Source organism: Tursiops truncatus, chromosome 2, assembly GCF_011762595.2.
Source record: "Tursiops truncatus isolate mTurTru1 chromosome 2, mTurTru1.mat.Y, whole genome shotgun sequence".
NCBI lineage: Eukaryota > Metazoa > Chordata > Mammalia > Artiodactyla > Delphinidae > Tursiops > Tursiops truncatus.
Window position 1 is genome coordinate 110243805 of NC_047035.1, and position 26135 is coordinate 110269939.

The window sequence follows — 26135 nt, forward strand, 5'->3', positions numbered from 1 at the left end:
AGAATTTGTCAGATCTGAGTGGTAGGGTAGGGTGAGTCGGGAAGGTAGGAGAGGACATCACGGGAGGAAGGAACAGCATGTGCAAAGAAGCTCTGGAGAACTGGAAAAATGGAAATAATGCAATGTGGTGGAGTGTGGAGCGCAGGAAAGGAGGTGGCGGAAGCAGAAGGAGAAGAGGGTGGGAGGGTAGGCAGAGGCCAGATTGGGAAGAGGGCAGGTAGGATATTTATCGTCAGTGTTCACATGGTCCCTTGACTCGGCAAGGGCTTCTAAGAGGGCAGATCAAAGGGCTAGTCCTTTCCATCTCGGGAAGGAAGGAAAGCCTTGCCTTCTGACAGCTGAAAACCAATCAGCAGAAGGAGAATGGCAATGAACAGTACACGTGCATGAGGGATCTTACTGGGGCGATGAAATTGTTCTACAACTGATGAACTGCACAACTTGGTAAATTTACTTTAAAAAAAATCACCGAATCGACACTTGAAATGAGTAAATTATATAATATGTAAAATATAATCCAACAAAGTTATATTAAAAATCAGACGCGGACCCTTCCCGCCTCTTGATGCCCCCGTCCCAGAGGGGTCCTTGGGATCTCTCTGGCTCTCTCCCCGCCACTCGGCCTTGCTCTCACTTCCCTTTGCCCCACTGTTCCTGTATTTTAGCTTTGAGCACACTCACATCTGTCTGCTCAGAGACATCCCGCTCCCCAACAGCTCTCCCAGCCGCCAGGACCAGAGGCACTGCCCCCACTGATGAGACCCTGAGGCCCTGAGAGGGGATGGGAGGGGCTCATTATTGGTTCTAGGTGCCTGCTACTTGTGCTGTCCCATAACCCGGAGAAGGAGGGGTGCTCATTCCCATTTCTCAAATGAGAAGATCAAAGCCTGTGAAATGGGATGCTCATGATTTCATGGACAGGGGCAGATCCTAGGCAGCCCCTGACCTGCCACAACAAGAAGTCAAGTCCCCGGCAAGGGGGGCGTCTACACATGAGGGCCAGTGTGGCCAGCCGATGGAGGGGCTGGGTGCGGGGCAGTGCAGGGCTACGGTGGAGGCGGCAGCTCTCACTCACCACTTCTTGCCGCTGATGTCATGCTGCTGCACCGTGTAGCCAAAGAAGGCGGCTCTGGAGCCGGGGATGACTCGGGGCTTCTTGATGTCCATGTTGAAGGTGTCCGTGAACCCTGGGTGGGGAGGAGAGGAGTCAGGCAGGTGGAGGTCCAGCGTCTTGGCTGTGGATGGAGTATGTTCCCCTATCCCTGGGGAGCCCCAGTTCCTGTTTGGGGAGCCAACAGTCTGATGGGAAAGGCCCAGCCACTGCCCTGGGGGAGCCAATCTGATAGGGGAGGCATAGGCATAAAACCTACTCTTAGAGAGACCAGGCGGGTCTGAAAGGGAAGACCCAGTCCCTTCCCGAGAGAATTCCTGCTCCCATAAGGAAGAGACAGTCCCCGTCCCCCTCCATCACTCCTTCCTCCAACCCTGCTTCTTCTAGCTTCTGCTGGTCTCCTCTTCCGGTTTTTTTTTTCTCTTCCCTCCTTTCTCCTCCTTCACTCCCCACTCCTCCCTCTCTTTCTCCCTTCTCTCACCTCTGCCTGCTAAAGAGTCACGGAGCTGATTTCCCACCTCTCTCGCCTCCCCCCACCGCCCCACCAAGCCTGGGGTCCTAGTGGCCATGGCTCCAGCGCTGCTGGCTGACCACCTCCTTCTGAATCCATATGCAAAGCTCCGCCTGGCATATTGCTCGGCTGGAGCAGCTGAGGCAAAGCAGAGAGAAATTCCCGTAACCCTTTCACCTTGGCCCCTAATCGGTCAATTAACCGATTCCACCTAGTGGAAAGCCTTGGGGCAAAGAGCTTTACCCCTTTGGCATTCTTGTGCTGAATCACAAGAAACAGCAATTCACACTTGTACGCTGCTTAGGGCTCTGGGTCTCCTCACATTTGCCACCATTTACCCTCACAGGACTTGGGGGGAATGGGAAGCATCATCCACATTTGGCAGAGGGGGGTTCAGACCCAGAGAGGTTAAGAGGCTGTCCAGGGGTACACAGTGGGTCAGCAGCAGCAGCAGAGCCAGGACCCCAGGTACCTGCTCTGCTACTCCTTCCCTCCACGAGGCATTTTCAGGCACGTCTGGCCTCGTTACGTATCAGTACCTACCGGACCACCAAACTTGGGACCCATGGGATTTAAGGGGTGGGATCCTACCATGAGCCAAAACTCTCAGATAAGTGAAAACCAATCAGCAGAACAAAACAGTCGACAGAATATCATTGTCGTTCCTTTCATGTGTAGGGCACTTTATAAATTTCACAGAACACTCACATACCTGCTATCACCTGATCTCCACTACAACCCTGTGATGTGGGCAGCAACAGGAAAGCCGAGGGTCAGAGAGGTGAACTGACCTGCCCAAGGTCCCAAAACCTGCTGGATAGGGACTCTGAATCTGAGGCTAGTACCCTTGAGCGTCCCTCTGTCCTTCCCTTGGCACGGACCCCCTGAGTCTGAGTGTTCAAGAGGGATGCCCTGGAGTATGTACTTGAATAAGGCCTACTGTACAGGCAGGAACAAGAGGTTTCTGCTACGCTTTCTTTTCTGCTCAGCAAATGGATACAGTGGCCAAAAATTCCATCATTAGAGTCCCAGAATTAGAGTCCCCTGAGGTAACGCTAGAATACCTTAGATTAGGGATGTTAGACATGTGTTCTCACTCATCCATGTCAATTGATTATTACTGTTGCCTGGAGCACTGAGTTAAGAAGGATTCTGAGGTCAAGTCTGGGCTCAGTGGGCAAGACTAGTGTGATCAGTGAGCAGTACCTGCTGGGGATACAGGAGCAGACAGTGACAGCGAGTGGCTACATAGCTGCCAACCCTGTCTTCATGACTGCTAATCTGCCACATGAACTTAGTGTCATAGCCCTAAGTGGGGGTGGGGGAAGAAGCGTATGTTATTTACATACTCTTATGTACAAAGCCCAGCCCACGAATGGACTTATCAGCCTGGTTAGAAGCAGGCAGCCTTGGGGAAGAGGGGCCTGGTCGGGTGAGCACAGATGGATGAAGGGGCACAGTCCTTGGCCAATGACGGCATGTCACAGAGCAGAGAGAGATACTAGTGTCACCTGTGTACAGCTGGGAGGTGGACAGAGAGAGGTCAAAGAAGAAGTGGAGTTGCAGACGAGGAACTCTCCAACTCTGTCCTAGGAATGGACACACACACATGCACACGCACATATGTACACACAGAGAGGCACACATGTGCATGCACACATGCCCACACACACACATCCATGCACACACATGCACAGGCCACGCACATTCCCTGACTGGGGGGCAACACTTTATCTGGCTCCCTGGTGCCCCCTGGAGATGTCCCCTGGTGGTCCTTGGTCCTCCCTTTCCTGCATCTGAGCCCAGCAAAGGGAGGTGACCTTGACAAGAGGAAGGCATGTTGGGCAGTCAAGAAATCCAGACCCACCCGCCACTCCCAGGCCAACAAGGGGGTGAGGGCCAGTGAAGCTAAGGCCATAAATTGTGCCTTCAGGGCCTTCTCTACCATCAGTGCTTCTTGGGCAAACATGGCCAGAAGGATCCTTCCAAGACCCGTCAGATCCAATCACTCCTCAGCTCCATATGCCTCATCATTTTCCCACCAACTCACAGTCAAAGCCAAAATGCTTACCTGCAAGGCCCTGCATGATCCCACCCGGTTCCCTCTGCCCCTCATTTCCTGTCCTCCCCCTCCATCCCTCTGCTGCAGCCACTCTGTCCCCTTTGCCGTTCTTAGAATGTGTCAGACCCGTCCCCACTTAGCATCTTTGCCCTGGCTGTTCCCTCTGCCTGGAAAGCTCCTCCCTGGGTCACCTGCGGGGCTCACTCTCTCAAGTCATTCGGGTCTCTGTTTCAATGCCATATTGTCCCTTAGCAGGACACCCTGTCACTCTTATCCCCCTTATTCTCCTTCATTTGCCCTCATAGCACTTATCACTAACATGTTACATATTTATCTGTTTATTGTCACGTGGCTGATATTCTATAATATTCTTATGTCTTCTAAGTGCCGAGAGACGCTGCTCACTGCTGTATCCTTACCGCCTTGAATAAAGATCTAGCTCAGAGTCAGCAGTCAATAGATACTGAATGGTTAGAGACCAGGACCCACATTTGGCTGGGACACTCTCTCCCCTCAACGAGTAACAGGGGAAAAAAAATTCACTGAGCACTGATATGTTCCAGGCACTATCCTAGGTATCTCAGCAGTAATTTTATATTACTTAGTTAAATCGCACACCAACCCTGTGAAGTAGATATTATCATACCTCTGGGAGGTGAAGTAATTTGCCCCAAATCACTCAGCTGGGAGGAGGTTAGAGCAAGCCCATGATCAGGTAGCTTAGGGCACTGGGGTGATGTGCTACCCCTGGGAGAGCAGCTTTTCAGAGAAGGACCCACTGGAGGCAGGGAAAATTCTTTTCAGAGAAACGGGTCTTTCCTCTTGCCCTCAGGTCCCACACCTCCTCTGTCTTTGGGTTTGGTTGGGGGCAGTAGATGGGAGAGGAGGCCGGCAGCCCTGTGCTCCTTCCCTTCCCCAGGGGGCTTTGTCTAGGACTAGTCCTGTCTCCCCCAGTCCCCACCCCCCAACCCCCTGGACAGGATTAGTGAAATCTGGCCACAGGAAAGAGGACAAAAGCTCTCAGGGACGGGGCATTAAGTTACAAAGTGCTGGTTTCTTCCCCGAGTCGGCATTTGCTTCTGACCAAACCGAACCAACCAGAGAATGGATTTCCTAAAGGTGATGTCAAGTCTGACACCCTGACCTTGGCCCCCGACAAGATCTCTGGCCCGTTCCCCTGATGGCAGGTGGCTTTCATGCTTGGAGAATGTACTCTCCTCAGAGATTTATGAACCCCAAATCCCAATAAAAGAAAACAAAGTTGTTTTTGATGGGAGTCAACAGGCCGACTGCAGAGACAGTGGGAGCCTGGTTGGGCAGCTTGCCACTTTACTGCCCTTGATACTGATGACAGAGGGGGAAAAAACCCACAGTTCCTGGCCTGTTCTCCTGTGGACTATGGCCAAAGTTACATCAGCTGCTGCTCCCTTTCTCAGAACCTTATCTTTTAAAAAAGCATCAGCCAGTCCCAAGAAAGCACTGAAACCACAGCATGATGTTTGAGCATCGCTTGATCTCAAACCCACCACTCCAGGCTGAGGTGGAGGCTACTGTGCTATCAGCAGGCAGGGTGGTGACAGTCCCAAATGCTGAGGCACACTGGCCAACACGTGTCTGGAGCTCCTGTGGACTCAACAGCTCCACAGGGAGTGCTCGCTAGAGCTCAAGGAGACTCAGCTGAGCACCCATGATGGGCTGCTCCACCCTCGACCCGTCACACCCCACACTGCGGCCATTAGCTTCCCAAGGATCTGGGGAGAAAGTCCGAAGGCTCCATGTGGCCCCTTTTTGGCACCAGTTTCATGGAAGACAATTTTTCCACGGACGATGGGGAGGGGCTCAGGCAGTAATGCAAGCGACGGGGAGTGGCTGATGAAGCTTTGCTCACTCGCCCACCGCTCACCTCCTGCTGTGTGGTCTGCTTCCTAACAGGCTAAGGACCAGTACCGGTCCTTGGCCTGGGGGTTGGGGACCCCTGTCTTAAATGATGGACAATCAGGGAAGGGGAGGAATAATTACACAATGGGAACTCATGGTTTCTGGGGTGGTAACCCAGTCATTCCCTTCTCAAGAGCTCATGGGGAGGCCTGGACCTAGCGTGTCAGGGAGCAGAGTGGCCTAGCAGGCAGGTCATGACCTCTCCTGCCTGAGCCTTGCACCAAGAGCCTTAGAGCTGGGCTGTCCTGCCTCATCGGGACATAGGAATGGCAGACACAGGAACAACAGACATACAGACAGACCCCTAGCATCAATGCTGGGCTCAAGGGCCCTCCCGTACCTCATTTTCTCTCTGCCCCATGGCCAGGGGACGTGAACCCTGGACAATTTAACACAGGCTCAAAAATGGTGTGCAGCAAATATGTTATCAGGGAAGGGTAACTTATTAGGATTTTATTTTCAAGAGCAAACAGGGATCTTATAGATCCAATAACCTAGTGGTCTCAACACTTTGTTTTTCTGCAGTGAATCCCACCTTTTGGAAACAAAATCTATACAATGAAAAGCAGACACAGGAAGCTGAGGTTGGGGTTAAGGATGGGGGCAAGGAAACTCCCTACCTGCAGTGACAAGCCTAAGACATTTCTTTGGAACCCTAGGGTGTCCTGGAACATAGTTTGAGAACCACTTGATTGGGTTTAAGACCCTTGTGAATGAGAGAACTCAGGCTGAGAGAGGGGTGGGGATTTGTCCAAGGTCACCATGCCCATCTTTATTTACCACCACTGCCTCTATACCCCTGCTCTATAATCCTTCACTTCCACGAATGTCTATTTGGGGCTACGACGCTCCAGGTTCCATGCTGGGTAGTAGGGTCATGACTTGTGGTCTTCAGAGTCTGCAGCCACATGCGTGAGCCAACAGACATGTTTGCATGTCACCAGAACCCAAAGTGAAGCCCAGAGAAGGCTGGCCCAGGGCAGGGTGACCTGCGTTCTAATCTCAGCTTTGTCACTAAATTGGCCAAGTGTCCATGGAGAGTCACTATGGCTTTCTGGGCCTCAGTGTCCCCATCTGTCAAATGAGAGGGTTGAGCTCTCTGCTACTAAGGCCCAGCCCTGGCACATGTCAGGGAAGTTCTCTAGAGCAAACACACAGCCAGCTTCCAGTTGTTGGCACACGAGCATCTGTCTTGAGTCTCCACAAACAATTTAGAATTGGAGGCCAGGCGGTATGGAGGAATGCAAGCTCATCTTAATGTCAGTTGAAGCCAAACACACTTAGGAAGGGGAATTCTCCAGGCAAAAATGATCATATTTTGCATTCCCAATCCAAAAAGAAAACTGTCATCTAATGCTCTGTATTATCCAGGTCCCAGCTGCCTCTCCCCTTGCCTGAACCGTGGAGACCTGGCCTCAGGGCCCTACTTCCCTGGATGTGGCTTCTGGGCACACCCAGATGTCAAAGGGACGAAGGCCTTGGTGGGGGTCCAGGCAATGTGATCACCTTTCCAAGAAAGCCCAGCCTCGTCCTGGAGCTGGACTGCGCTGCTAAAACCTCAGCGAGGAAATTCAGAGCTAGTGGGCAGGGGTACCACAGTTCCCTTCCAGACTCGTCTTATTTCAAAAATTGAGGATGCCAGTGGTATGCACTGAATCCTTGAGTACATGGCTATATGGCCTTGGAGCGACCAGAGCTTCTCTCTCCCTGGGATCTTCTAGGCATGGAAGCCATGATCCCTTAGGAGGGAGACATGGCTGGAGGACCACTGCCAAGGTCAAAGGCCAGAGGATGGACTCCTGACTTTAGGACAGCTGATTCTAGGACTCAGAAAGGGGGACATGGGAATACAATGCCCACCTCCTGAGAGCTAGCACTGCTGTGATGAGTAGAACTAGGTTGGGCACCAGGAGACCTGGGTCCTCCCCTGGGTTCTGTCACTGGCTGGCTGAACCTTGAACAAGTTACTTCTCCCCACGCCTTAGTCTCCAATATAGAAAAGGAGGAAGCTAGACCAGGTGGTCTGAAAACCTTAACAGTCAGGATGTTCTGAGTCTGTGTCACCCTTCTCCTCTGGATTCATTTCCAAATTCATCTCCCTTCGGAGGGGAGGAGTAGGCAGTTGAGCACTGGGACACCCCAAGGGGGCAAGCAGATGGCCATTGCCCCTGCAGGTCTCTATCAGGTTGGCTGTCAGGAGCGGGGCCATTCCCTCCCTCCTCTCTAGCACTTGGGTCCAACACAAGTGCCCCTCAGCTTCAAGCCACTTATGAAAGTGAGCTGTAACACCCTCCCGAACCCCCAGTGGCTTAGCCCTGAGCTGCCACTGCCCTGCTGCTAGAACTGGGGGCCATGATCGGGTGGGGGCTGGTCTGGTGATATCAAGCCAGTTCTTACCACCAGGCCCTGCTGCCCCCCTGGTGCTTTAGAGCAAACCTGCCCACACTTGGGTCTCCCCAGGAGAGAGACAAATGCGTCCTCCCTACTCTTGGCAAAGACCACCCTGTTTCCTAGCTTCTCTAGCAGCTTAATCAGCATGTGACTCTTTTACACAATGACTGCCTTCTGGGTGTGGCTTCATGTCTCTCTGCTAACTGGTCATTATCACACTGCCTTTTTCCTCAGAAGGAAATGCTATGGAGTCTACCCTGCTTCATACTCCTCCAACCGCTAATATCACCAGCACCACCGTTCTTCCTTCTCCTTCCCTCTGTTGAAGAAGCAGGAGAGAACCTGATCTCTGGATGGGGTGTCCTATCCTTGGCTCCCCTAGCTTCATGCAGGTCAGAACACGGCTCGCTGGCAGCAACTGGTGTGTGCTGTGTGTGCATGCGCGTGCACATGTGGCCAAGGGATTAGCCAGAGAGGACAGGGTGGGGAGGGGTAATGACAGGTGGCAATGATTTCTCCCCACTGGAGTCCAGAGAGAGGGGCGGGTTTAGGGGAGGGAGGTGCCTTCAGTCTGAAGGGCCAGCTCGTTGCCCAGACTGGACAGAGAGAGAAGGCAGAGGGAACTGGAGAGTGACTTCGTGGAAAGGCGTCGTCCCTCCCCACGGAATGAGCACAGCACTTGTTTCTTAGGGGAATCTCAGGGAAGTGATCTCATCTGGGAGCCAGAGCATCCCTGGTCCACACCCACTGCTGCTTCTGGCCACGAGCAGCTCTGAGCTTGCCAGCGGCTGTGCCGTGGGCTTCTGTGGCCACATGTCCACCTTCCAGGGAAGGTGGTACTTTGGTGTCCCCTGAATGTTAAATGTGTGAAAAAGAACACGTAAGAATCAGAAAGCTTCCTCGTGTGTGAGATGAGGCGGGGGACCACCGTGGCTGGAGAGTTCTGGGTCCCACTAGAGCCGAGTCTGGAGGAAGCCCTCACGTGTGCACAGAGGTGTCAGCTGGGAGAGAGCTCGCATATTCACCAGTTCATCAGGTCCCTGCAGGCGGCCTCTTAACAAGCAGTCCACACAGCAGAGGGAGTGCTGGCTGCCCCTCTCCCCTCCAAGGTTTTGCTCTCAGTTCCCTACCCCCGAATGCCTTCTCATATTGTCAGCCCCATCCTGCACCTGCCTGTCAGGGGGCCCAGGGCATGTCCCACTCACCCTTTCCATCTATGCACCCTGTGCCCTTCTCTGACTGTCCGGCCTCCTGAGCCAACCCTCCCCACCTGGGGCGGAGAGTCCAGGGGACAGAACCACGCCATGGACTGCACCTGCATCCCCTTGGGGCCTAGAGTTACGAACACTAGGGGAAGCAATGGACAAATATGAAGTCAACACACACAAAGCGTGGGCTTGGGGCCTCTTTCCCCAATGGGAAATGGAGGCTAAGGAAGGTTACCTGCCGGGACCCAGTCTTCTAGCCAGTGGGGCACATGTAGAGTGGGGATCCAGCCCTCCCCAGTCCCTGGGCAGGGTTCTTGTTCCACTCCTTCCCCGAATCTCCCAGCGGGATTCAGCTGCCACTCTCAGAGCACCTACCAAGGGCCAGGATGGGCCAGGTGCCTTAGAAGAGTATTTCATTTAATTCTAACAAGTGATTTGGGATTTCTTCCCCATTGAACAGGTGAGGAAACTAAAGGTCCAAGACTGACTTGCCTGGGGCCCAGGTGCTGGTGCCGAGGTCTCATCCTGTCTGCTTCCCAGGCTACACATCTTTTAGTGCTTTTGAGCATCCTCATCAAAGCTGGCTGTGTCTGTGAGAGGGCAGGCAGGGCAGCTGAGAGCTCTCCTTGGTGGGGTCAGATAAGACCCCCTACTCACACCTGAAAATGACACCCTTCCAGCTGGACCAGTGATAGCCCTCTCTGAGAAGCTTTCATTTGAGTTGAAGCATTGAAGACCCTATGCTAACCTTACATTTGGTGCCAAAAGGGAGGCTACTTTAACCAAGCTGAGGGGGTTCTGTCCCTCCTCACCTCTGCTCCCTGCACAGTGTCTGGAATACAACAGGCTCTCAACAAAGTGGACAGAACAAATTCATGAATGAACAAGTGAATGAATGACCATGGCCAAGCTTATCAAATTAACTCAATATTCATCTGAGTAGAACATGAGCAGACGGGACACAGGGCAGCCCTCCCTTTACCCTCGGCCCTCTGTCAATTCACCCTCTGCACCCCAGCCAGGCTCCACGGGGCTCTCATGATACATGCTGGGTGCTGACAGTCCCACCCTCTTTCCTGGCCTGCCAACCTCTCTCCCCTACTTCAGTATCCTTGTCTCATCAAAAACCGGTTCTGGTGTCCTATTTTGTGCTAGATAAACACATGCTTGCTGATGTGCGACTTATCACGACATGCTTCAACTCTCCAAAGCATGTGCCGCCCTACAGAAGGAAGAATTCTCTAAATCAGAAACCATCAGACACAGGCTGGGCAGCCTCCTGCAGTGGAGAGGGCCCCATCTCTAAGATCTGTGGTGGAGACCAAACGCTTGCAGGGGCAGGTGGATGTGGACTGAAATAGAGACACTGCGTAAGCATCCAGAGGGGGGGGATGGAAAGACAGCAAGTGCTGGTGAGAGCAAAAATCTGCCCTTTTTATTATTTTTTAAAGAAATCAGGAGTTTGCCAATATGCTGTTTAAGCAGATGTCAGGTTCGTGGAAAACAGGCCTAAAAATTGAAAAGGGAAACACCAGGCTGAAATTTACTGTAATTAACATTATTTTCACTCCCAGCCTTGGACAGCCATCCCAGGGATCACCTCCCTCAGGAATAACGCGTGGATCACCTCCGTCAGGAACAAGATGGATGTCTTGGTGATGAAAGCCAGTGTATTTTCTGCCTTACGTCATTTTTCTTTCTCTCTAGGTAGAGACATTGATCAAAATGGAGCTCTTTCTTTAAGCTTTCAGGAGCTACCATGATGGATTTTAAAACACACCAACAGTGATATTATGAATCTGTGTTGTAAGTTCATTTAAAGTGCAATGAAGGCTTGATTAACACACACACACACACACACACACACACACACACACACACACACACACACACACACACACACACCAAGCTGCGTGGAAAAACTGGAGTCAAGAGATGTGACCCCAGCATCCACTTTAGGATCCGGCTGAGTATTTGGGGCCTTGGGCTGCTGCCTTCCTCCACTCACCTCAAAGTGGCCCAGGCTCCCAAGAACCTCCAGTCATACCCCAGCCCAGTCTTGCCTTCTGAGTCCCACAGTCAACGTCCAGCTGCCCACAGAACATTTTCACTTGGATGTCTTCTAGCATCCCTCACTTCACATGACCAAAGAGGTGCCCTAGATTTTCCCTTCCACACTGGTTTTTCCCCAAAGTCTCCCCATCGATGCTCTTGGCAGTACCACCCTGATTGCTCAAGTCAGAAGCTTGGAGGTCCTTCCTCAGGATTTTCTGTCACTTCCCATCAGCAAACCGTGCAGGTTCTACCCTCTCCATCCCTCTCAAGTGCGTCCACTCTTCTCTCTTTCCTCTGACATCACCCAGCCCAAGTCATTCTCATCCTTTTCTGCCTGGACTTTGGCAAGAGCCTTCTAACTGGTCCCTCAATTCTAATTTTGCTCAGCTGCAAGCTATGCTCTTCACAGCAGCCACAGTGATCTTTTAAAAATGCCAATCAGATCCTGGAACTTTCCTGCTTCAAACCCTCCAGGTTCCTCGCATTGTATGTAGGGTAGATTCCAGACCCTTCCTCAGGGCCCACCAGGCCCTGCAGGACCAGTCTGCTCCTGTGCCATGAACTTCACCACTTCCTGCTTCCAGCCACACTGCCTTCCTCTTTGCTCCTCAAACCAAGCTCTTTCCACCTCAAGGCCTTTCCCTTTGTGTGGAACAGTCTCCCCCCAATCTTTGCTTAGGCAGCTCCTTCTCCACCTCCAGTTTTAATGTCACAGCCTGGGAGAAATCTTCCCTGACCATGCTATGGAGAATCCATTCCTCTCCCTCAAAGCAGCTTCTTTGTTTCTTTTATTATGTAAACATAGTAACAGATGGCTACAAGAGCTATTTGCTTATTCTCCCCCTAGAGTTTCAGTTCTACAAGGGAAGGAACGAGTGGTGTGCTGGTCCCTGCTCACAAGAGACAATTGTGTGCAATCTTCCCGTTCAGTGATGCCTGTTGGTCACTTAAAGCTGACCATGGTGGGAGGATTTACACCACAGTAACTGGCCAATGGCTACAAAGAAGGACTCTCTCCAAGAGCCAGAATCGGTTGTTAACCATTTACCAGCACTACACTGGAAGGGACTGTATCTTTATCCTCGGGATCTAGAACAATGCCTAGCACACGAAAGAGGCTCAATATGCACCTCCTGACATATAAGACAATATGAGACCAAAAAGAGAGAGAAAGAATAGAAATATTCAGGCCTCCAAGAACCTCACTAACCTCACACACTAACCTGCTAACAAGGAGCAGACAGGGAATGTGATACTCAGAGCCTCAGGGAGGGAGGGAACTCAGAGCACTGAATTTGGCTTCAGAAGCCCTAGTTTTAATCCCAGCACAGCTTCTAACTTGTTTTATGACTTTGGGCCAATTTCTTCTTCTTTCTGGCCCTCAGTTTCTTTATCTGTAAAAAGCACACACTGGACTAGATGCTGTATCTCTAAGTCCCTGTGTTGGATTTAATGAAGCCCATTTATGTACTCGGTTACCAATTTCTGTACCACCCACTCCCAGGTCACTGCACTTCACTACACAACTGTAGAGGGGGCTGTTTACATTGTAGTTGACTGAGTTCTGAAGTGCACAGCCTGCACAGCTGTACGTGGCGGCCCTGCCCACTCTGTTCCTGGCCATTGGCCATTTCTAGGGGAGACGAATTAGACAGTGAGTCCCTCCCTTTCCTGACATACTAACCAGCTCAAAGAGCTCAGACAGTTTGGTTTTGGTTTTCCACCTCCTAAGATTGTCTCCTGCTTGTCATGAGTGTGTGGATCAAGAGCCTTGGGCATCTGGGGTTAGCCCCAGCCCAGGGGGTGTTTGGACAAAGTAAGAAAAAGACAAAGCTCAGGATATGCAATTTGTGGCAAGGCTTTCCCTTGAAGAAGAGGAAGTAGGGCAGCGAGGACCCAGAGAACTGCTGGGCCTGTCTGTCCCTGGTCTTTGAATACAAACTAAAAAAAGGAATTGCGAGGGCCCATGCCTTCCAAGCCTGCAGGGCCCGCCCTACAGTGGATACACCCTACCCATTTGAAAAGTTCTCCCTCTGCACAGAGCTCAACATAGATCCACCAGAACACAAGCTAAGCTGGATGCTATTGGCTAGGCTTGGTGGGGATGGAGGATGCTGGGGAGTGGAAGTGCTTTGGTTCTCTGAGGGTTACGCAGAACCCTTTGGTTTTTGGTATATGTCAGTTACTCATGCTTTCAAAACTATCCCAAATGTTCACTCCTACTTTTAGGTCCTTAGGAGAGTTAAGGGCTCATGATTCCCTCTGCCTTTGCTAGAAAACAAAGTCCTGCCTTGTGAGGTGGTGAGCCAATTGTCACTGGAGGGATGCAAGCCAAGGAGAGCTATTTATCTGGGATGTTCAGGTTCCACGTCCCCCCCCCCCCCAGGCAGACATGACGCTGAGGCCCCTCAAGAGGCCTCTGAAGCCCAGGAATCCTCATGAACCTGTGGATGATGAAGGGCCAACCATGCACTGGGGCCACCCATGCTCTAGATGAAGTTGTTTTAAAATAGAATTCCTGTGTAAACTGGTGCAGTCACTATGGAAAACAGTGTGGAGGTTCCTCAAAAAACTAAAAATAGAGTTGCCATGTGACCCAGCAATCCTACTCCTGGGCATATATCCAGACAAAACTATAATTCAAAAAGATACATGCACCCCTATGTTCACAGGAGCACTATTTACAATAGCCAAGACATGAAAGCAGCCTAAATGTCCATTGACAGACGAACAGATAAAGAAGATGTGGTACATATATACAATGGAATACTACTCAGCCATAAAAAAGAATGAAACAATGCCATTTGCAGCAACATGGATGGACCTAGAGATTATCATACTAAGCGAAATAAGTCAGACAGAGAAAGACAAATATCTGATATCACTTATATATGGAATCTAAAATATGACACAAATGAACTTATCTACGAAACAGAAACAGACTCACAGCCATAGAGAACAGACTTATGGTCGTCAAGGGGGAGAGGGGGTTGGGGGAGTGATGGATCGGGAGTTTAGAATTAGCAGATGCAAACTATTATATATAGAATGGATAAACAAGACGGTCCTACTGTATAGCACAGGGAATTGTATTCAATATCCTGTGACAAACCATAATAGAAAAGAATATGAAAAAGAATGTATACATATGTGTAACTGAATCACTTTGCTGTACAGCAGAAATTAACACAACACTGCAAATCAACTATGCTTTAATAAAATAAATTTAAAATAAAATAAAATAGAACTCCTGTTGTCAACTTCTTTCTTGTGTTACACGTGGCTTTATACCCAGAGTCAAGGTTCTGGCTCAGGAAATGTTCACAGAAGCATGGAAGCACAGCCGCTGAAGACCTTTTAGAAACATGAAGGCCAAATATTTATTTTGGAAGGGACTGAATGGACATCTCAAGAGGGCACATGGCTCACTTAAGTTTAGAACTGGAGCCTGAACTTGACCCAGAGGTCCTCATCCACAGTCTAGGGCTTTTTCATTACCCTAGGCTTGGAGGGTCCAGTTAGTGAGAGAGGTAATCCAGTCCCAGGCTTTGGTTTCCACTTCTGCTCCATTCAGGGTTGGCCCAGATTGGTCCATCTGGGCTAAGCCATGGCTGATTTCAAACAGCCTTTCCTATAACATCAGGAAGAGGCAGGGTAGGTCTAATATTCAGTTAGCCACGAACTCCTCCGCGTGAATTAGTCTGCAGCTGCTTTACTGCTCAGCAGGCTGAGCGGAGTCAAGGTTTAAAGAAGAGGGGCGCGGGCTGGCATGAACTGCCTGAGGCAGTGTCAAGACCCTAAGAGTTGGAGGTAGGGCAGGATGGTGGGACGCTATACAGGGGAGGAGAAGGTAAGAGGGAAGGTAGTGAACAGTGCCCACTGCCCGAGGGACAGGCAGCCTTGTGGAGAGGGAGGGCGGAGCTGATAAGATGATAGCTGATGAAATGCAGCTGATGTGATAGAGAAGCTCACAGAAATATGATCATCACTTTGACAGTGATCCAGGAGGGCTTCTTGGAAGAGGAGGCCTTTCTGGAGCTGCTAGGGCCCAGAGAAAGCAGCAACCTCCTCTTCTCCACTTTAACCTACATCCTCTAAGGACATTTGTTACTGAGAGGATTGGGGGTTTCCTCTTCTTTCATGGAGACAACAGACTTATTTGGACTACCCTCCCCAGTGGTTCCTTGCTCTCCCCCTAACACATCCCTCCCTGCCCCCTTCCCAACTCCAGGCCAGTGCAATGCTCAGCAAAGCTTTGATCTGGGGCTTTTGGCCTCTGCTTCCACATAAAAGCTCCCTCCGCCCTCATGAGTGGGGCACCCTGGGCAGACCCCTCTTCCCTGGCCCGTCTCCATCAGCAGTGGGCACCAGTCCAGTGGGGCCACTGCCAAGCCAAACAGCACTGCAGAAACACTAAGGGACCTGGCTACCAGGTGGTGTGAAAGTGCCCTCCTGGGCCTCACCCTGGGGTGGGCTGAGCACGACAGAAAATGGCCACACCTGCCAACTTCTCTGGACTCTTCCCGGTGTGTGCCAAGGGGATACTAGCCCTGGAGGGGGCCTTGACTAAACCTCCAAGAAGACAGAGCCAGGGCAGCTGAGAAATCATGCCACAGATGAATGGAGTCTAGGTGTGTCTCGTCAAAACGTCCCCCAGGCAAACCTGAGCTCCGTCGCACTTCAGTTCTGGATGAGTAGGGACTAGGGGTCACCTGTCCTTGCTGAGGGCCGCACAGGGTGACCTAGTGTCTCCTAGGGCATAATGGGTGAGAAGAGTTTACGTGGGACAAGGGTGAACATTAAAACTTGACAACTCACGTTTAATGGATATTAAAAAACTACAAGCAAATCAAAACTTAGGTTTCACAGCAATTATTGCTTACGATGAAGGTAAGTGAAAAGACTGAGTTGATTTAAAGTCAGTTGAATGAAAATTATTAAGTGAAAGTACTCCAGATGTTACACAGATATGGCCAGAGCTGTGTGAGCAGTACAGGGAAAGCAGGAAAGAAGATGGGCTTTGGAGATGATCAAACCTGAATTTGGAGTCTGGATCTCATTTTTATCGGCAGCTGCAAGACCTCAGTCAAGTCACGTGACCTCTGGGAATTGCAGTTTCTGGAGTCAGACCTCCTGGGTTCCAATTCCAGGCTGTGACTTTATGACCCTGGTGACCTTGGGTAAGTTACTTAACGACATGCATCCGTTTCCTCATCTCTAAAATGGAGGAGATAACAGCACCCCTCTTTTAGGATTATTGAGAAGACGAGTGCTCAGAACAAAGTCTGGGGCTTCCCTGGTGGTGCAGTGGTTAAGAAACTGCCTGCCAATGCAGGGGTACACGGGTTCCAGCCCTGGTCCGGGAAGATCCCACATGCCGCGGAGCAACTAAGTCTGTATGCCACAACTACTGAGCCTGTGCTCTAGAGCCCGTGAGCCACAATTACTGAGCCCACGTGCCACAACTACTGAAGCCCGCGCGCCTAGAGCCTGTGCTCCGCAACAAAGAGAAGCCACCGCAATGAGAAGCCCGCTCACTGCAACTAGAGAAAGCCCGCACACAGCAATGAAGACCCAATGCAGCCAAAAATAAATAGATAAATAAATTTATTAAAAAAAAAAAGAACAAAGCCTGATTCATGGAAGCCCCCAATGACTGTTAGCAAGTAGTACACGTTTATTGAGCACGTCATCCCTGCCAGACATGTTGTTTGGTAATCAGTATTATTTCTATTTATTCATACTAATCCTACAAGGTAGGCGTTATAATTCCCATTATACATTCTAAAGAGAGGATGTGAGCTGCCCAAGGTCACACAGTAAGTGCCAGGGCCGGTATTCAAACCTCAAGTCAGTGGTTACATGCCCCAAATATGAACCTCACTGGGCTCAGACTCAGTCTCCCCACATGTACAATGGGTTTATTGTCATCTCCCCAGTCACCAGGGCAGAATCTGGTCTGGTGGTTCCCAGGGATTGGACCATAACCTGGTCCACTATTGGGGTCTACTGTTCAGCCCCTGCCATCTTCTCTGGGCACTCCCAGCTCCTTCTGGGGTACCGGAGGACACATCCACATTCTGCGGTCCATGGAGGATGTCTGAATCACTACCCTTCTGTGGGAAACGAGGCATTTTAAACTTCTGCTCCACCCCGCTGTTCCCTGGGAAGTCCATTACATACCTAGGTTTTTTCTGTGTCAAAACAAGGTCTGTCCCATGTCTCCTTGTGTCCTCTCTGAGTCACAGTAAATAACACTGAACAGCATGGGGCCAGCTGGGCTGGCCTGGGCTGCCTACTCTGAACACTTTGCCCCTTTCAAGGCCCTTCTCCCTTCAAGATCCCCTCCTCCGCCTCAGCAGCCCGCCAGCAACTACCACCACACTCTTGTCCGGAAAGAAAGGCTTTACTAACCAAAGGCCTGCGAAGTGTCAGGACTGAACGCCTAGGGGACTGGTATCCTAAGAAAGGTGACTGGGGAGAGGGTGCTACTTATCTCAAAGGGGATTAACTAATGGGATTTCAGGCCTGCTGCAGGCTGCGGGGAGGTCTTCATTGATTCATTCATTCCACGACTACTTATTACTTGCCTCCTCTGGCTGGGCACTGCTCTGGACCCTGGGATACACACGTAAAACAACATATAGAAATTCTTGCTCTCATGATGACACTCCGTTGGAGGAGACAGACAATAAACAAGGTTAATAAAGAAAATTGGTAATAATGCTCGCTAGTGAGAAATACCCCAGCGGGACTAAAGCAGGCACGGGGGTTTATATAAGGGGGTGCATGCAGGGGAGGCTGACATTTTAGTTAGGGGTGTAGGAAAGGCCTCCATGAGAGGCGGGTGTTGGAGTTAAGACCTGAAGGAAGCGAGAGAGGCTCTTTGGTGAAGAGCATCCAGGCAGAAGGAATAGCAAGTGCGAAGCCCAAGGCTCCAGGTATGTTTGAAGAACATTCCAGAAACTGTGTGGGTGGAGCCGAAGCAGCAAGTGGGGGAGGAGTAGAGGATGAGGTGGAAAAGGCAGGGGAGTCAGATCACACAAGTCTCTCACCCAGAGAAGAAGGGGAGCCCCGGAGAGTTCGTGGCAGAGGGATAGGACATGATCCCATCCACATTCAAGCAGCATCCCTCTGGCTACTGGGTGCAGGAGCTCAAGGGACAGGGCGGATGCAGGGAGACCAGTTGGTTGCCACAAGCCACGGGAGCCTTTCTGGGCACCCCCAGAGCAGCCCCCAGACCCCTGCCTGTCTCCTGGTCCTAGTCCTCCGGGCTGAGCAGAGGTGGGAAGACGGATGGCAGACCAGAGCTTTCACAGCAAGGATCATGGGGACCAGTGCAACTTACAGACTGGGGGTGGGGGGAGGGGCTAGTTTTAAGATGTGCTCAAATGCAGAGATGCACACGGAAGAGAGAGGGAAGAGCAGGGATCATCTCGGTGACCATTTTGACATATTCCGGACAACCGGAGGGGCCTCTTGGCAAGCCGGCCAGCATGTCTGCCCCTGGCTGGCCTCACCGTCATTAGCAAGCACATTCCACAGTTGATGTTTGGCTTGTGGTCTGGCCCGGCCTTCTCGTTGGTTTCTTCTGCTCTGAAAGGCTTTTAAAATCAGAATCTGGGTTCTCTTTAAGTTTGGGGCATGAATCACTGCTTCTGGGCCTGGAAAGGGGATAGAGGGACAGGAGGGACCATGCCACGGGTTCTCCCTCTCTCTCAGGCCTGGCGTGCCACTAAGCATGTATACATGACAGGCTCCCAGTCAAAACATTCCAAGTCAGACTCGCTTCCAAGCTCCCAGCCAACATTTCCACCTGCCCAAGAGCCCCGCAAAGTCGACATGTCCAGGATCCACTCACCTTCCTGGTCCTTAACACCCCGCCTCCTCCATATTCTCTCCTTTTCCTTCCCTGACCAAGGATGTTCCATTCTGCCCCTCACAGGTTCCCTCTTCCTCTCTCCTCTCACCACCTTTACATCAGGCTCTGGCATCCTCCTGCCTGGGTTGCTGCAGTAGCCATCTGAGCAATCCACTTGCTTCTAGTTGTTGTCCTGTCACATTCAACCTACACCCATATCCCCCTCCCCGCCCCACCAAGGAGCTTCTCAAAACATACATTAGAACATGCTCTACCCTCCCTCAAAAACCTTCAGTGGCTCCCATCTGCTATATCCAAATGCCTTAGTTGGCATTCGGTCCTCTCTCGGTGGCCTCAGCCCATGTTCCATTCTTGCAGTTCTGCACATACTCCAGCATCCTGCCAACCAAACATCAGGCTGTTCTCCAGATATATTCTCTGCTCTTCTTGCAGTTACAAATCATCTCTTTTTCACCTCTCAAATTCCAGAGTCTTTTATCTGTAGCTCTCTTACAGCTTTTATTACTTCCTCCCTTGTATTAGTTATTTTATTTTATTTTATTTTTTTTGGCTGCATTGGGTCTTCGTTGCTGTGCGCGGGCTTTCTCTAGCTGTGGCGAGCGGGGGCTATTCTTCGTTGCGGTGTGCGGGCTTCTCATTGCGGTGGCTTCTCTTGTTGCGGAGCACAGGCTCTAGGTGCACGGGCTTCAGTAGGTGTGGCACGTGGGCTCAGTAGTTGTGGCTCACGGGCTCTAGAGCGCAGGCTCAGTAGTTGTGGCTCACAGGCTCTAGAGCGCAGGCTCAGTAGTTGTGGCACACGGGCTTAGTTGCTCCGCGGCATGTGGGATCTTCCCGGCCCAGGGCTCGAACCCGTGTCCCCTGCATTGGCAGGTGGATTCTCAACCACTGCGCCACCAGGGAAGCCCTGTATTAGTTATTTATCCAAAGATCTCTCTCCTACTAGACCATAAACTCTTTGAAGGACAGGACTTATCTCTTGACTTTTATCCCTCAGAGCCCCTAGCACAGCACCTAATACAGGCCACTGTGTTGGGACCTCTTGGCGGTGCATCTGCAAAGAAACATGAGACATCTATCTTGCCCTTAAATACCTTTCTGTTGACTTAGACAGTTCTTACATTCATTCAACACATATTATTTGAGCAGTACTACGTCTGGCACTGTGGGAGAGCTGGCAATACAGAGACTGATAGGAGATGTGGTCCCTGCTCCAGTCCAGTGGGCAAAGCTGTCCAGACTATTATAATACCGTGTTGTGTATGGGGTATAACACTGTAAGAAGTATAGGCATCTTGAGATCACAAAAGTAACTGATCCAAGGTCTGACTGAGTCAGGTGAGGCTTTCGGGAGGAAGACCTGAAGAATAAGTGAGAGACAGCCAGGAGAAAGGAGGGGGTCGAATGGGATATAGGGAACAATGTGAGTGAAGGACAGAGACAGCTGGTGCGTTTGAGACACTAAGAAGCTCAGTTTAGTGGAGCTGCCATAGGGGTGTAGACGTGCCCATGCACATGGTGCTGCTAGAGGGGAGTCCTGAGTGCAGGCTATTCAGGGTCTGGTGAGCTCTATTAAAGAGGCTGGACTCAACCTAAGGCAATAGGGAGCCACTGAGGGTTTTAAGCAGGGGAAGTGACTACACACTCAGTTTGTGTTTTAGCCTCACTTTGTCTGCTATAGAGGAAGGTCTGGGTGGAAGGGGGCAGGAGGGAGTTTGGGCCTCAGGCTGGTCCCAGGGGCTTCCTGCTCTGCCTCTCCCAGGCAAGCCTGTCCTCTTTTTCCTGATGGAGCATCCCTTCCCCACCCGACCTGGGCTTCTCTTTAACAGTCCCCGTCCTGAGTCAGGTGCTTCCTTCACCTGAACACTCACAACAGCTTCAGTGGGGCCCAGAATCGCAGGGTTGGAATGACCCTGATCGGCTCTGTTTAACCCCTGCTGGACACCTCCTGCCATGCCAGTCCATCTGTCTGTGAGCAGTTCTGACCAGGATCCTCAGCTAAACTGGTGTCCCCATAGCCCCTCTCTGGCTTTCCTCTGTCCCACCTGGGGCCACACAGTGATCAACAGCTTATGGCCTTGTGGGGGACACAGACAAGGTCACTAAATTAATAACCCTCCAAATACCAACTCCCATCTCAAATTCCCCCTTGTGCCTCAGCCTCTCAAACTCTGATTCCACGCTGTGTCTCCAGCCCAGGCTGGCTATGAATCCTGTGAAACTGCAGGCTGGAGAGGTGGGCTGGAAACCTGGGAAGCAGGACAAGTGGTTACATCTTGGTTTCACCACTGACTGTTTGTGACCCTGAGAAAGTCATTTCCCTTCCCTGGACAGTGTTTTCTCTTCTGCTTGACTGGGGATTGGGTTTAGATGACACCGGTGAGTCTCAGCCTTGGCTACCCATTAGAATTACTGGGGAGCTTTAAAAAATGCCAAGGCTGGGCTTCCCTGGTGGCGCAGTGGTTGAGAGTCCGCCTGCCGATGCAGGGGACACGGGTTCGTGCCCCGGTCCGGGAGGATCCCACATGCCGCCGAGCGGCTGGGCCCGTGAGCCATGGCCGCTGAGCCTGCGCGTCCGGAGCCTGTGCTCTGCGGCGGGAGGGGCCACAGCAGCGAGAGGTCTGCGTACCACACACACACAAAAAAAGCCAAGGCCAGGCTCCATCATGGAGAGTGGTGGTGTGCTCTGGTGGGGTCAGTGAAGAGTTTTGTTTTATACCATAATTCTCTTGTTCACCCATGAATGAGGACCACTGGACTTGCTGATTGTCTGCAGACCAGGAGGGGAGGCTGAAGTGGGCAGGTAAAGAACCCGAGGAGTGACCCCCTATTTAGAAGGAGTAGCCCAGCAGGACCACGGCAGCACCAATACCCGTGGCTGTGGAAAGGCCAGCATTGCAAGTTCTGGCTTCTTGCTTTCGCCAAGAGGGCTATTCCAGAGCCCAGCATCAAATGCTTGAAGGTCGCCCCCAAAGGTTCTCAAAGGGGTCTTGAGGCAGTAACTGGAGACAGAAGCATCTTCTGAATTCCATGGCTTAAAAATCATTCCACAGCCCTGGCTGTGTGCCTTCAGAACTGCTCTATGGACACCCCGGCATCTACGGACACCAGCACTTTGCATGGGCCCTGCAGTCCATGTGTGATCTGTGCCTTCCTGCCCTCACAGAGGCTGAGCCTCATCTGATTTGGAATTTCCAGAACCTGGAGATGCCTGAGATTTAGTGGGTGCTCAGTACATACTGGCCAAATGGACGAGCCACACAGTTTCTTCATGTGTCAAGAGGGATCCTGGCGCCTTCCTTGCCAACTCACAAGCCTGCAGGGAGAACTCTGTGAGCAGTTGCTCAGCCCCACACTCAGAAGGGCCCCCGCTTGGTTTCATGCTCTGCCATGGCCACCTTGAAACTCTTAATAGTCTTTAAACAAGGAGCCCTGTATTTTCATTTCACACTGGGCCCCACAGATTATGTAGCTGATCCTGCATATGTGGTAAGTGGTGGGAATAAACTCAGAGAAGAGCTCTGTCTACATACTATTTATGGGACCTTATGGTTGCCACCAGTCACCAAATATGAGAGGCTATGAGCTCCAGGAAAAGAGCAATTCCAGTAGAAGGAGAGGAGATGGACCTCACTTTGTGGTCTTCTTCCTGGCAGTAGGAGAAAGCAGTAGTCTGAGGGCCTGGGGATGGGCAAGACAGAAAGGACAGGCGGTGGAGACTGCAGACACCCCCAGGGGTCTACAGAGAATGATTTCAATGATCTTGTCCTACCTGCCTGCCACAGATGTAGAAAACCTACCATTAGAACTTCATTCCTTTGGCCGAAGCACTGCTTGCTCCTTAAGTTCCTCTGACGAGTGTAGCAAACTAGGTTTCTAATCTCATCTTTGGCCAGAAGATCTGTCCCTGAATTCCTATGTGATCTTGGGGAAATCACAGGAAATCATTTCACTTTGAAAAGCCTCAGTTTCCCCCTCTATCTAATGGACCTACCAGCCTCGACAGGACCTCTGACCTCACCTGGCCTATTCTGACTGACAGAACAAATACCCGGGAGCGCTCTTTGCAGACTGTTGGGAGCTGCATCCACTTACTCATTTCATGGTTTTTCCATGGCCTTCTTGAGGCCCAGTCTGCAAAGAAACAGGTCCTGGAAATCTGCAGGGTCAGGATTCCTGTAGCCTGGCCCAGCTGGGTGATGCCGCTGGGGGAAGAAAGCTGTCAGCCCCAGCTACGGAGGCAGGAGCCCCTTCTCTGTGTCATCCTGTTTGGAATCCTGGAGCACACTGCTATAGCAACTTGCCTAACTCACCCCACATGCCACGTGGAAAAACCTCTGCCCGCTTTAGGGCAGCATCACCCAAGCCACAGACTGGCTTCTTCTATGTTACAGGATGCCGTCCATCATCACAAGGGCCCAGGTGGAACCCATCTGATCGGCGATGGAGTAGTGGGGTAAGGGGCCGAACCAGGCCAGGCAGGTCCCTTGCCTCAACTTTTTGGTCTCACCCATTTCAGGTCCTGGCACCTGAAATTCCATCATTAGCCCCTCGATCCTTTGGCTCAAGGCACAGCCCAGTTAAAATGCAAATCACTCTGAAGGACACATGAAGCTGTCATCACTCATTAGTGTTGTGCAGCATGAATTAACTCGTTAGGCCTGGAGCTCAGAGCAGGTTTTGATTAGGGGAAGCAGAGGCAGGGAAGGGAGGAGAGCAATGCCCAGCCTAGACCCTGAGGAGGTTGGAGAGACAGTCAGAGTGGCCCAGAATATTGGGACTTGGGGGCAGATGGTAGAGCCCCACTCGGCCCCGAGCAGGGAGGCAAGTGAGGGAGAGAGGCTCCCGTATTAAAAGGCAGGGCGTGAGGACCACTTCTCACCAAGCCAGCACCTTGAGTGGGAAATCGCTGTCTAGCTGAGTCTGAAGGAGAGAGCTGCTTCTCCTGGACCCGTGCCCACGTGAGGATGGCCATTTGCGTACAGATCTCATTTTCCCTGAAGACAGTATCTTCTAGCAGGGCATCTTATTCATCTTTCTGTGCCCTCCTGAAGAGACATTATGCGTGGATTAAGGGCAAACACCAAACATCGTCTCTTACTCAGTCAGCATGACCCTGGATGAACCATTTAACTTCTCACGTGTAACCTGGTGATTGCTGTAGTGACTTCCATAGCGAGGCCTAGCTGAGATGTGAGAAAATGCTTGACGCAGTGCCTGGTATCAGGCACTGAGGGCTTACTGGGTGCCAGATGCTGTTCCAAACACTTGATATGAGTGAACCACGTAGAGATCATCTAAAGCACACATCAGCCTGTGAAGTCGTTATTCTACCCATTTTACAGATGAGGAAATGAGGCCCAGAGGGACTTATCCAGGGTCACCCAAGCAGAAAGGATTTGAATCCAGTTGGGCTCCCAGGCCACACACGTAATGATCATCACTCCAGCTCAGTAAGCTCGAAGGTGGAGGAAGTTTGGGATAGAGGCGGTGGGGGTAGAGATGGGGGCATGTTTGACCACACTGACGTCTTCCTCCAGGAGGAATTTTATTCATCTCGTGAAGGTCATAAGTACAGAGTATGAAAACCCTTCATGGAATTTTGGGGGAGCTTATTTATTTTTGGCTTACGAGATGACTGACTCCAGTCTCCTCCCCTTCTCCCCTGGCTGGTAACCTTCTGGGCTCTCAACTAAGAATTGGTACACTCAGGATTTACATGTTGGGGGATGGGGACCCTCCTTCCTGGACCACAGCTCTCTAGAGCAAGCACTCCACACTGAGGGCGTGTGGGTGACTTCGGAGCTCATAATCGTTTTGGAAAAATAGTTTCAAATGGCTATGAATTCCTGAGGGTAGCCCACGGTTTGGTGGTGTTGGGATAGGGGCATTAAGCTATGAGGGCCAGACGAGACACCGTTTTTGGAATGTGTTAGTGCATGTTTAAAGCTTGTTTTGTAGCTGACCCTCCCTGAGCGGGCCAGAGGCTGTCACTACCTGGGGAGGATTGTGATGGATCCTTTCTCTTTGCAACTGCAATAGAACAATGTAAGTAAGATCTGGAAGCCTGTAGTGAGACAAGAATCTCCAAAGTCAGGCATTAAGGAGAGAAAAGAGGGCTTTTTAATTCTCCAAAAACTCCCTTCTATACAGCAAGAGCCAAGCTAGGCCAGCTAAGACCATAGTTCCGTCCTAAGCAATGAGGGGAGAGGATGGAAGGGAAGTCCCTGCTGCTGGAGGAAGCTGTCACTGCAGGAGGGGAGACAAAGAGGTTCACAGAGGGCAAAATGAAGGTGAGCTGCTGTCTGAGTTTCTCAAGGACCCACAGCCCTGTGGGTGGGCTGGGAAAAATGAGGATGTCTAGCTGAGGGGATAGACATCCCATCTCTGGGGGATCCACTGCAGGGTAGAGATAGGGGCATGGTGAATAAGAAGAAAGAGGGTCATATTCCACTTTCATCTCGTTAGGGCCCCCAGGGTCTGCCCGTGCAAGGGTCCAGAAGCTCCACGGCTGATGGTGGCTGACAGGCTTGGCTGACAAGCTCCCAGCAGGGCGGGCACTGGGGAGGCAAAGTGACAAACTTTATCTCCTTCCCTGCTCTTCCCAAGCTGGAGAGCAGGACTTGGATCTTTTTAGTCTTTGCACACCTGTGGTGCCCAGTACTGTGCCTTTTCCATACAAGGTTTTTCTGCTGAATAAGACCCCCACCCACAAGGACACACAAGGGAGTGGTATGGTTCTTCTCTCCAACGACACAAAACACTCATGCCAGGATCATACTGACTTCAAGACAGCCTCAATGGCAAAAACAAAAACAAAAACAAAAAACCCTGAGTTCCCATTATGACCAAGATTTTGGGCCAGGCCTTTGGGAGAAGGGGTTAGGAAAGTTTAGGTTTATTTATGAGTATGAAGTATGAAGGTTACATCTCTGCATCCTTACTTAGATCCCTTACTCAATGGCCAGTAATGAGCAATG

General features: G+C 51.2%; 1 protein-coding gene across 1 annotated transcript in view; it reads right to left on the minus strand.

Annotated features, from left to right (window-relative positions):
• Positions 1–26135, minus strand: part of ITGA11 (integrin subunit alpha 11) — a 124697-nt gene that overhangs the window by 95152 nt on the left and 3410 nt on the right. Inside the window, exon 2 of the mRNA XM_033851883.2 lies at positions 1076–1187. Within this exon, the coding sequence (XP_033707774.1) occupies positions 1076–1187 (112 nt within the window). The remainder of the gene's footprint in view (positions 1–1075; positions 1188–26135) is intronic.